General features: G+C 49.1%; 3 protein-coding genes across 3 annotated transcripts; all 3 read left to right on the top strand.

Annotated features, from left to right (window-relative positions):
• On the top strand, positions 1 to 1,652 carry TGAM01_v203256 (hypothetical protein; the record flags this gene model as incomplete). The annotated part of the gene is made up of 4 exons (XM_018803987.1): positions 1 to 73; positions 128 to 369; positions 425 to 1,195; positions 1,266 to 1,652. 4 exons carry the CDS (start codon positions 1 to 3, stop codon positions 1,650 to 1,652), a joined length of 1,473 nt encoding a protein of 490 aa, XP_018662725.1.
• Positions 1,653 to 3,499: 1,847 nt separating this feature from the next.
• TGAM01_v203257 (endoglucanase E1) lies at positions 3,500 to 5,017 on the top strand (the record flags this gene model as incomplete). Its single annotated transcript, XM_018803986.1, has 1 exon — positions 3,500 to 5,017. The coding sequence occupies one exon, from the start codon at positions 3,500 to 3,502 to the stop codon at positions 5,015 to 5,017; it is 1,518 nt and encodes a 505-aa protein (XP_018662724.1).
• Positions 5,018 to 5,665: 648 nt separating this feature from the next.
• TGAM01_v203258 (hypothetical protein) lies at positions 5,666 to 8,417 on the top strand (the record flags this gene model as incomplete). The annotated part of the gene is made up of 3 exons (XM_018803985.1): positions 5,666 to 5,752; positions 5,833 to 6,806; positions 6,884 to 8,417. 3 exons carry the CDS (start codon positions 5,666 to 5,668, stop codon positions 8,415 to 8,417), a joined length of 2,595 nt encoding a protein of 864 aa, XP_018662723.1.
• Positions 8,418 to 12,453: the final 4,036 nt, after the last annotated feature.

Raw genomic sequence — 12,453 nt, forward strand, 5'->3', positions numbered from 1 at the left:
ATGACCAACGTTACAGGGATCAATCTCTGCCCGGCACCTTTCATCGACGCGAGCCTTTTTGGCACTGGAGGCTGTAAGTGTAAATGTATGCCGTAGTGTTGAATTAACCCGTTAATCGGAGATCTAGACGTCGATGGCCGATTGTGTCAGGCGATTTCAGGCTCGATTGACTGCTGTCTGCCATGCCCCATGACAGATTGGGTATATCCGGACAGCTTCTCCACCATAGGAACCGTGGCCAACTGGATCGCAACCGTCAGCGTCATCTGCTGTGTTTTCCTGCTGATATCATGGGCGGTGTTGCCTGTGGACAAGACCAATCGCCATTATCTGAGCATCTGTTTCACATTGGGTATCTTGATCATGAATGTAGGTGGCACGGCTGCAGTTACACAGAGAGTTTGATGGCTGACTGTTGACTCAGATGGGCTTCGTCATTCCGCTCGCAGCTGAGCCGGACCAATGCTTCGATACCATCACCCCGAATGACATGCACACCTTGAGCGTCTGTGGAGCGTCGGGTGCTATGCTGATGTTTGGAGGCTGGTGTGCTGTCATGTGGGCGTTCCTTCGCTCTTTGTCCCTTCACCTGCAGATCTGCTGGCAAGTTCTCGTGGGCCGCAACTTTATGGTTTTTGCCCAAGCCGCTGGATGGGGCATCCCCATCATCGGCCTTATTCTCGCCTTGGTCTTCAGTGGCGTGTCCTTCCGTTTTGGCGCAACATGCCATATTAACCACAAAAACAGCTTGGCAGACTTTTGGATCCCGCTTCTCATCTTTGCTAGTATCACGGTTGTCACGACATTCACCACCTTTGGCTACTGCATCAAGGTTTACCTGGCCTCTCTAAACGACAACGCCGCGTCGACCGAAGGATCTAGCCTTCCGGCTTACTCAAACAGTGTTGTCACCATGTCTCCGCGCCAGGCCTATCGCCGTGTCAAGAGAGTCATTGCGCTTCAGTGGCGAGGCATCGCTATTGTCCTCATCATTATTGCCGATGTCATCTTCTTCTCTGTCGTCTTCGTCTTTCAGGATAACATTGTCCAATCTATTGCCAATGATCCCCATGTGGCCCAGAATTGGATCGTGTGCCTCATCGGAGCACAGGGTGACAAGACAAAATGTCTCAACCAAGCTGGCTCTTTAGTCGTCAGCGAAGCGACGGTCTCTGCCGTGCTTGTGCTACTTGCTGTAAGTACCGAAACACACAAAATCATGAAGCCCTCGTGAGTTCTTGATGATTGATCTGACTGCAATTTAGTTGAACGGAATCTGGATCCTGTTTTTGCTTGGTCGATGGACCATGGTTACCGGCTGGATTGATTTGGTAAAGTCTCCTTTCAACAGTGGAAAGAAGGAATTCGTATCGGTGGATGCCCGGTATGATGGCAAAAATGATATACGTTCGTACGAGATGCTCTCCAGAGATACGAGCGCCGTGGTAACACCACTTTCTCCAGTGAAATCCTCAGCGACCCCTAGCGCCCCCGACTACTTCGGCGAAACAGCTAGGTATAACGCACCGGCACGATCCTACTCGAACCCGCGACCACCGCAAGGCTCTATGCCAGAGTGGAATGCGCAGCAAACTTACGCACCGCCGCAATCCCGCGAGCCGATGAACCCATTGGCCATGAACCGCATATAAGACGCTGGGCCTTAGGCCAAAAGAGAACCCAAACACAAGCGATCCGCGAACGCGAAGTAAAGAAATGAAAAAAAGAAAGAAGAAGAGACCGAATCCCCTTTTTCTCTAATGAGAAGCAAAAAGGAATGAGTTTGATTTCTCTCGACCGATGGCTTCGACTTGCCGAAATCCCTGCTTTATATACCCAAACCATGGCTAGCCATGGAACAACGCTTATACCCTGGTGGTAACGCCACGTGCTAAGCATCTGCACGATGCGCGCACGATATTGCGTCGATAACACTCTTTACAAGTCGACATATAATTCTATCCACTCCTTTGCCATTAATCTCGAAGAGATCCTACGTCTCTATTTGCAGTCGGATGGCTTCCTTACTCGGACGCAGAACAGCGTGGCGCCACGGTCGAACCTTTTGTTTTTGTGTTCATATGGATAATACTTCCGTTCCCTTTCCCTTTTCCTCTTTCTTTTTCTTTCTATAAATTCATCAAAAGGGGGCAGAACATTATGACGAGACAGGCTAGTCTCATGCATCGGAGACAGCCTCCAAGATAGCTGGAGGCTAGGAAGCGGAAATCCCTGGAGGACCTGCGCACGGCACATCATTGGCTACGCTTTCTGGGCTCACATGTAACCCTTTGTACAAAAACATCATGATTAGCTCAGGAAGGAGCTTATGAGATGCGGAATGCGGGAACTAAAAGCTACAGCCCGGAAGCGGCGGATGGCTGAGAAGGGACAAGAAAGAGAAAAGAATATGCCAGCTTCATGTGGGGCATATTCATTACTGCTACACAGCATCTTCATGTATATACCTTATCTACGTAAAATCCGCCATGTCTGGACGTATAAGCCAGGCAGGCCTAATTGACAAGAATCAAGCCCAGCCCAGCAATTTCTCACGAAGCTTTTGATCGTAGATTTAATTTCCGGCGGATGCATGGCAAGAAGTATCTTACAGCCGGATACCTTAGTAGGGACGTCGTATTTAAGGTGGTACTGATCCGACGTCCATGAATCGCAACCTGGCAAAGTACCTCCACGACAGTATCTACGCGTATTTATGCAGAGATGGCCATATGTTGACAAGTACCTGCACTAGCAGGATTACTTGTCGCTCTAGCGGATGCAGCGCCGGGTAGTCCCCTGGCCGACCTCAACTTCTTTTTGCTGTTTTTGCTTTTTTTTGCAAGGCCAGAGCAGCAATTCTCCGGGTGCTCCGGAACGGCCCTTGTGCCTGGCCGCAGGTGCGATTGGCCGGTGACGTGATATCAGCGGAATTAAGTGTGCCGTCGCCGTTTATAAATGCAAAGGACGTGTTTATATCTCCCTCGGTGTGAGCTGGGCCGGACACTTTGATCTTGACTCTTGTTCCATCTTCCTTCTCTATGTGGCCCGCCGTAGCTGCAGCATTTCTCTCGCTTTCTCAACGCACCAAGCCTTCTCAATAGTGCAATCTGGAGGGAGGTCTCTGCTCTTTTGGCTTGACGATAAAGGGCCATTGATTGATTGTGTGAGATTCATCTGCTGGGATCGCCGAAGAGAAAGCGACCGAGCACAGCGTGTCCAGACACCTCTTTTGGATCTGGATGTGGATGTGAGCACGCGACATCTTGGAGCAGCTACGCTTTGATCGATGAACCCCACCAACAGCTCCATACGGACGTGAAAGGAAGAAAAAGAAAAAAGGAAAGAAAAGAAAAAGAGAAAACAAAGAAAATTGAAGCGAAAATATCAAGTAGAGGGCAACGTAATTCTGCCTTTTGCTTCCCTATACGGAGCCTTCGGACGATCTGCATTTGCTGCGTAAGCAACGGCTCGACCTTACGCTCCTAGGACACCAAACATGGCGATCGGACGGATTCTCGCATCTGCCCTCTCCGGCCGCAACAGAAGCGACAGCAACAGCGGCTCACGAGCTGCCAAATCTGAGCGACATGTGCACTGGAGCCAATCCGTGGACGAGTATCAGTACCCTTCAGACGCGGATGAGCATCTACCGCTGTTTTCTGAGCTCGAGTCGATGGGAAGCCCCGACGGTGCTGGTCGGATGGGGATGAATAAGCAGAGAACTCGGAAATCGCAATCTCGGAAGCTTTGGCGTCGGCCGCATCGGCTGCGGCCACGATGTACGATGGCGATGCTGTTCATGTTGATCCCCATCTTCTTCTACCTGTCGATTCTGTGGATCAAAGAGCAGGACCTGGATGCCAAGTGGAGGCCCGATCGCGACTCGCTTCTGTTCGGCCGGAAGCCCCTGCCTGCTCCCCTGGAGAGGACATGGATATCGAGCTACAAGCTGCCTCTGCGAACGCAGGGGCGGAACATTGTCGACGCCGAGGGCCATCGATTCAAACTGTCCTCGATCAATTGGTATGGCGCCAGCGATGAGCTCTTTGTTCCCGGCGGCCTGGACGTTCAGCACCGAAGCGCTATTGCCGAGACGATCAAGAAGCTGGGCTTCAACAGCGTGAGACTTCCCTATGCGGATGAGCTGGTCATGAAGAACCCCATCATTGAGCCCCGTCTGGTGCTTGCAAACCCGGATCTGGAGGGTCTCCACGCCATGGATGTGTTCGAGGCAGTGACTACCGCCCTCACGGATGCTGGCCTTGCTGTCATTATCAACAATCATATCACACGCGCTACGTGGTGCTGTGGGGCGGACCCTTGCGATGCTGGCTGGGCCAACGATCACTTGGGGCCGATGTGCCGGGTCAAGCAGACAGAAGAGGAATGGATACAGCATTGGGAGTCGGTCATGGAGCGGTTCGTGCACAACCCGTTGGTCATTGGGGCAGACCTCCGCAACGAGGTCCGGGGCCTTTGGGGAACGATGCCATGGTCCAAATGGGCGGCTGCGGCAGAGAAATGCGGCAACCGGCTGCTGAAGATGAAGTCGGACTGGCTCATCGTCGTCGAAGGCACCGAGTCAGCCAACGATGTTTCGGGCGCTAGAGAACGGCCGGTCCAGCTGGACGTTGACAACCGCCTCGTATACTCTGCCCATGGCTACAAATGGTCAGGCTGGGGAAGCTGGGAAGGCCGATTCGCTCAGCGAAGTTACAGGTCGTTTGTCAAGACGATGCGCCACAACTGGGCATATCTCCTCGAGGGCGATGTTGCGCCAGTCTGGTTTGGCGAACTGGGCGCACCAAACGATCCTTCTGTTGGAGACGTGCATTACTGGAAGAATTTGTTAAAGTATCTCAAGTCCATCGACGCGGATTTTGGTTATTGGGCTTTGAATCCGCGGAAACCGAAGGACAACGCGAGAGAATCTTACTCGTTGATGCACGATGACTGGATCACGCCGGTGCTGGATTATAGAATGAAGGATCTGCTGGAACTGATGAGGCAATGAATCGGGGTATTATTTGGATTTGAGGAGAATAGAGCGAAGGATATATTTTCGGGGCTTTCTTTCTTTTTTTCTTTGATTTATCATGGACGGGGCGTTATTTGGTTACATACCCAGGTTGACGAGTATACGCATAATGTACATTTGAGGCGTTTGGACGGGCATGGATGCTAATCCCACGCAAAGACCAGTCGCAATGGGAATTTTTCAAGGCGATGATACGCATGTTCATACACAAATTTTATTATTATTTTATCTATCTATTTTTATATACTGCTATGCTACAAAATGAATAGCGTTTGATACTGAATTCTACCTACCCATCTCGTAAGTCTTACCATCAGCCGTATGACGCCATCACGGGACCAGCTCTGTCGCCCTTGCTTTATCGATAAAGCACCGATAGCTTTGACGTGGGGTCCCTGCCGCTGCCGCTGCATCATCCCCCCCCCAGTCCTTGAAACCTTCAACGTCTCCTGCAAAAAGGTTCCCTTTTCCAACAATCAAACCAGTTTCAAATCTTTCCACGCAGACGCCCCAGCATATTTATTTTATCATTATTCACACACTCGTTTACCCCTTTCGCGCACTATATGTCCCGAGACCGCGCAGCCAGCCCGCACCGGCGAGGCTCCTCTGTGCTCGACGGCCATGGATCGTCCATCGGGGAAGCTGTCAACCCCTAGCTTTCCCGCTGTCTCAGTGGGGAAATGCCATATTCAGACAGCGACGGAAAGGGTTAGTCGATTTTGGTTGCGATGACGATGAAAGCGATGCGCATGAACGCCGGATACTGATCTACGTGACTACTCCAATAGTTTGGCAATGATGCTAAGAGCGCGATCCGGGATCGAGAACGGGCTTCGGTGGGAATGCCCTTGGAGGGCCTCGAAGAGCCCTTTACGTGGCCGAACGCCGATACCGACGATGCACCTCGTGCCAATAAATCGATCTATGGGCTAGTCCCAAGCATGCAAAGCTACCGAAATAACCTGGCTGCTCTATCGCAAGGTCACAACCTCTACTTTGTCGCATACCAAGGTCACATTTTCGTCTATGTTCCTCGAAGCGTTCCCAAACAAAGGATTCCTCAAGATCCAGACTTTCGGATATACCCCCCGCCGAGTAAAGAAGCTCACGGTATAGGAGGAACCGTCGATATCATTACACCACACACCATCAACTATATCATTACTGGCTACCTCGGAGAAGAAGAAATCGTTTTGGCTTGTTATGACGATGGAGATGTTGTTGCGTACTATGTGAAAGACATAGCAGACTTGATTGAGAACAAACGCAACCAGCCCAAAGCGCAGAGAAGTTCGAGGAAGGCTTACATCAGTCGCACATCACCAAGGCTGCTCTTTCATGAGAACGTTGGCCAATCAGCTTGGGGATTGGCTATTCACCGCAAGTCCCGTCTCATAGCTGTAAGCTCAAACCGCGCCGAGGTGACGGTTTTTGCTTTTGCTCTAGCCAGCTGCCGGACTAAGTCACGGAAAACCCAAGGATTCTGCGACTGCTGCCTGAGCTGCGACAACACCGAGTCGGGAATTCCCAGGAGAGCGCGAAACTGGAGAATAGTGATAGCTCTTCGGGAAGATGCATCTAACATTCCTAATGTCTGCTTTTTGGACGACGTAGACGGCCAGGCCGAAAAAGTCTGCGCCGTGGACATTAAAGGCGCATTGTGGATAGCGGATATCTGGAGAATGTACCAACCCGTAACCAAGGTTAACCCCTCAGAGCATGATGCACTCCGAAGCGAGGAGTTTTGGCCTGCTCCTTCGAGGTAAGTACTACTCAACGTCTCGTGAATCGATGAAAATATGGCGATACGATGTTGGTTTTTCTGACCTCTTGCTCTAGGGGGTGGGGCGTGTTACCTCTTGCTGATGGCAGTTTTTTGCCAGTCAACAGCGTAGAGGAGATGTTTGGACTACCGGAAAAGGCGTTAAGAATCTTCAATGCCGCATCAGAATACCAACAACCTATGACCGATATCACAGAATGTCTCGCGGCAATACCGGACAACCCATGCCCCCCTGCGACCGGGGCTAGGTCTGGTCAGTTCTATCATTATGTTCCAGTCATGTTGCATGATGAATTTTTACATTTGGTAGCAGGTAATGCGAATCATCTAGCTGCTTTCACGGATGACGAGACCGACGAAAGTGAAACCGAACCTGACGCATTAGAGATTCAAAACAACAACATGAATGAACTTGACGAGGATGAGAGTGAGGATATTGATGAGGAGGCTGACGACTTCGATGAAGAGGAGGATGAGGATCAGGAAGAAGGAGGGGCCGTCATCGAAGATGCCATTTTTGCTTCGCAAATAATCGACCCAGACATGAGCGGGCCCTTTCATGGAGGCGCACCTCTGGAAGAGGAAGAAGGAGAAGCCGTCATTGAAGATTCTCTTGTTGCTTCGGAGGCTCCGCAGATGGTCGAACTAGATGAGGACCTGTCGATTGGGGTTACAACTCCAGGAGAAAACTTTCAACAAGCACTACAAGACATAGATGAAGCAATAGGACAGCTTTCTTATGCTGTGCAGGAATATCAAGACGTTGTCTCATCTCCGGTCTCTCCTGGGCCGATACCGCAAGACCAAGATAAGACAAAACCAAAGCATGGAAGGGGCAAGAGTTTTGATTCTGCATATTCGGGACAACACAGATACAGCCAGCTCAACACGCCACCTTTTCGACTTGATATGGCATTTTTCCCACACAGCGGAAATATTCAGCCTATCCCCAGATCTCCAGCTCAGCTTCTTGCCTTTTTAAACAGGCCTATGGAGTACAACAAAAATCCAGAAACGCCGGTGGTATATCGGAGAAAGGACCCGATCAGACGATATCACTTCATCCGAACGTATGAAAAAGATCTGGAGCTAAGAAGCCTGCGAGGGAACGAGGCAGGTTGGCAAGAAATTGGTGTCATGTGTCCGAACGCAGTCACGTTTGGCAATTTTCACCAGCGAAGTCTCCGACCCTATTTTCGCGCAACTAGTCGCTTGAGTTTCATCGTACACATCCCGGAGCTCTCTCTGGTGGTGGTAGGATCGCCTATTGGGCGAGTTCTGCTCGTCACACCAACCAAGCTTGGATCGCCGGTTACGTCGAAAACACCGTGGAGGTGTTGGCATCGTGGGCTTCGAGTGGAACACGTTTTGCCGCGACAATCGGATGAGGAAAAGTTCCGACCGGTATTGAGACCGCTGCACGGGCTGGCTGTGGGACCAGTGCAGAGCAACGAGAATAGAGGTGGTAGCATGGCGAATGGCACCACAACGCCACAGCGATTTAGACTGATGCTGCATTATCGAAATCACGATATCTTGACGTATGAACTGATAAGGGAGGGCCGAACGGGACGACTTTGCATTATTTGAGAGCCCCTCGTTTTCGTTTTTTGAATGCCCGGCGTTTGTTTCAGAAAACTCAAATTTTAGAATAGCCTGTGTTTTACTTTTCCCTTCTGACATTCTTTTTTTACATCTATTGGCATTCAATCTTAGCTACGGCTCTTGTTGCTCATAAGACTGAGCTGCTAGCGCTTCGCAATGTATATAGATCAGTGCTTCTTAATAGCACCGATATCCCGTGTACGGGCAGCGGCTTGAAAATTTTTTTGGCTTCATATATGAAGACAAAGTCAAATTCTTTCGTGCCTGTAGATGTTGACGTGAATATGGAGCGTGATAACTATACTGATCTGATCCATGAACGGGCAGGATTGAGAACTGGTTGGGTAGCTCATGATATCTACTATTGTGCGAGTGGTGAACAACGAAAACTAGATCTTCTACTCCTGCCTTATATCGCAGTCAATTCAAGTAGCAACTGGAGCTCGTAACGCGATTTCCATATAGCTACAGATGCGCTTCGACTCCTCGATAAGTTGATAGAATGGTCCAGGTTCGGTGAGCACTATAGCTTAGCATAGGATCTCGAGATAGATTTGGTTAACGATGGAAAGGATGTGGGTTGAGTGCCTCTCCCAACCTTTAATTGCATACGATTTATCTTTATATTGATCGTGACAATGCTTTAGAGACTTTGCCTCTTGCTAAATTGCTGCACTCTCTGTACTTTTAGTCTTGTGAAGATGAAGTAATCGTTGCTCGATAAAACTTTATTTAGCATTCGTAGATGCTTGCCTATCTCAGTAAATATACCTAAAGTAGTTCTATGGGTAGTATGAGGTCTAAGAAGTAAAAGTAGTAAGAAGGGACTAGAAGATACAAAGCTGATGCGATAGACTACACAATGTTAACCGAGAGTGATGAGAAATCTGTAGTATCCCTTTGTTCTTACTTTATGTTTACAAAAAAAAAAAAAACACTTTCCTCCTCTTAACGAATGCTAAGGAGCCTGTCTTGTGGCGCGTTTTCCTCCCCTATCCTCATTTTCGTGCTGGTTGAGCTTGTATCGCCAGCCATAGTCTCTTCCTAGCCCAACGGAACTTGTCTTATGGTACGTCTGTATCCCCCCCTCTCATTTCCATGCTGGTTCAGCCTGCGTTACTCGCTAGAATAGCCCGCCCAACGCTTCTGGGATTGCCTCAATGTGAGAATTGTTTCCATCGTGTGATGAGCCCCTTCAGTGGTTCATGACTCCCACATGCTGAAATTTAGACATATCCTTATAGTCGGCGTATACTAGTATGTCTTATAATATAACAGATGGAAACAGCTGTAGATTGATTGATTGGGAGGCTAGGTTGGGACTATGACCATAGAGCTGGAAATGGCATATCGGATTCCATGAAGACAGCAGCAAGCACACTGTACTCTAGAAGTGGAAGATTAGCATGTTTGTTAGTTACCTAGTTATTATCCAATATCACGAAGCGTTTCAAGTACAAGAGCGGTAAGAGTAAGATACTTGATAGTGCTTGGACATTCATTCTAATGATACGGCTCGATGCGACTGCGATAGCCTAATGGCTGACCCTCCCACGAGATGATGGAACAGGAGTAGAAGCAAGTAATTGCGCTAATCGATGATCTGTTCATGTAAAACTCTAAATGTGAAGAAAAAGATATGAGAAATGAAGTGTAGCGCAGGGCTGAGAGGTTTTTGTGACGGGTCGATGCTGTTAGGAAATAAACTCTGCCCATCGTAATGTTCTCGACTACTATGGGCTCTTATCTACTGCATACTTTATTTCAGAAGCTTCCTACTTTGGCGACAATTTTTTTTTTTCCACAAAGGCTATGTACACTATCAAATAAGTTTAGGGCCTATCGTGAAGAACAAATAGACAATTCTATAAATAAACTCTGAAAAGAGACGGGGTCCAATTTATTTGTGAATGCCAGGCAAAGCTCAATATTGGTCGATAGAATCATAGCGATACGTATCCTTTGAAAAAGCTCGATGACCAATAACCTTGTTTAAGGGATGGCTTTCTGGTATTGTTATGCATGTCTTGTTTTCTTGCCTCCCAATTCATTCTGTGATTGAAGAGGTCCGTTGCCACCTTGGCCGTAGACATCATATTCTCGTCAAATTTAGGGTTCAATGCTGGGGCGTCTGTATTCCAGTTCAGCAGCATCATTCTCACAGCGGCTTCTATATGCAATTATGATCCTAATTGCAAGGTTTCATGTTTTCGGCCATTGTCTAGTGTACCCACGCTGATTTAGGTTTTAGACACCAATATTCGTTTACAGCTATTCTAATAGTCCATCCACAAGGGTCTGTATCAATGTCGACATGCTTCTCTTTGCCCTTCTCATGGCACCTACTTACACAGATTGGCGATAAAAAAAAAAGACTGTTGATTGTATTTTACACTAAAAATAATGACTTGGTTCATATCTCTATTTCTGAGATTGTAACGTATACATGTATATATTGAAACTGTGGGGTATTCTACATAACTGCAGTCGGAAGCATCGTCTGAAGACTGTGTATGACTTTTAACCATTGTGGCCTACTGTAAATAGTACACCACATCAACGCCACATGTCAAGAAGTCGGCTGACTACACCTGGCCATGCCGTACGCGTTGGCTGCTATTATATAATTGCAACTGTAACAGCCTAAGCAAGAAAGGAACAAGAAAATCAAGCCTCCGCGGGGAGGCGCCAAGACGTGGGATAGTGTCATCCATTATCCATTGCAACTGAGATCTGCAAACGCCGATAATCCATACTCCCAAGACTCCGTACTTGCACATATAACAAGGCAGCTAAAGGCAATACCAAGCTTCGTGCTTGGACGTATCCAGAACAGCGGCGCGGCGGCTGGCAGCTCCGCAAATCGCCTGATTGGGGTTTACGAACGTAATGAGCAAGCCGGGCCGTGATTGGCTGGCGGGCCTCTGATAACGGACGGTTCAGCGAATACCCGAGATATTCATGTGCAACCTTGTTAGTGCTCTGTAGTCAAACGTGCCAATGCTCAGCAAAGCCGAGGATCTTTAATTGGAACAAAGAGCATTGGATGCGACTGGCTCCGACCGGGGAGGCGGGGACTGAAGGGTCGGAACTGGGGAAGTCGTGGACTTTGCTCCATGCCGTGCCACGAGATTTTCCCGGGTATGTCAATCTTGCAGTGGTTCTCACAATCGGCATGTGCACGTGAGGCATTACTTTGCTGCCATCGACTCAGAGTCTGGGGCTTTGCCTCTCCGGAAGGTCGGCAGGCGATGTCTTGCGTTCGTTTCCCTTTTTTGTCTGAGGGTTTGAGTCAATGGCGCTGTCAAGTTGATCCCCGGATACTGGTGCCACCGGGCATCCTCTCAGCCACGCCCGTGATACCACGACTTCTTTACAGTGACGGTGTCACAAGCACTCTAACGCGACTTCAAATGCCCTTGTCCGAGAATAGGCCAGCCAAGGCACCGAACAGTCCCACGGCTCATCGCACCCGCACTTTGACAATTGCTATTCCTGACGCCACTTTACGAGAAGCCACTGCCACTGGCCACTAGATGCTGTTAGTGTCAACAGCGGGCCTCCGAATCGGCCGGGACGCGGACGCCCTTCCTGACAGACGAGAATGCCGTAAGAAGCTCAGATACCTGCCCTGCGTATCTGAGGCTTGTCTTACCTGATCAAGCTGATCTATGTAAAGGGCAAGGTTAAAGGGCGCTGCTCCCCCCACTATGAAGCCCCAACCAGGCCGGCGGCGCTCCCGCTCCGAAGAGTGGGCTTATCTGGCTTTACATGATGAAGTGACAACAAGCAGGGCTATCGTCTTTGTCTGCCACAGCTGAACGGAGCTAGGGCCTCGTACAGCACTTGCACGCGAGCAATAAGCAAGCATGTTGTGTGAGGACAGCGTCTTAGTAAGCTTCACATGTTAGATTGACTCGAATGCAATGCACTCCTTGCTTCTTGAAGGAAAGAAAGGAAAAAAAAAAGAAAGAAAGAAATGTCTCATCGTTCTCGGGTTGTCGGCTCAATTGTTTCTCGA

The sequence above is a fragment of the Trichoderma gamsii genome (assembly GCF_001481775.2).
Source record: "Trichoderma gamsii strain T6085 chromosome Unknown Scaffold_8.2, whole genome shotgun sequence".
Classification (NCBI taxonomy): domain Eukaryota; kingdom Fungi; phylum Ascomycota; class Sordariomycetes; order Hypocreales; family Hypocreaceae; genus Trichoderma; species Trichoderma gamsii.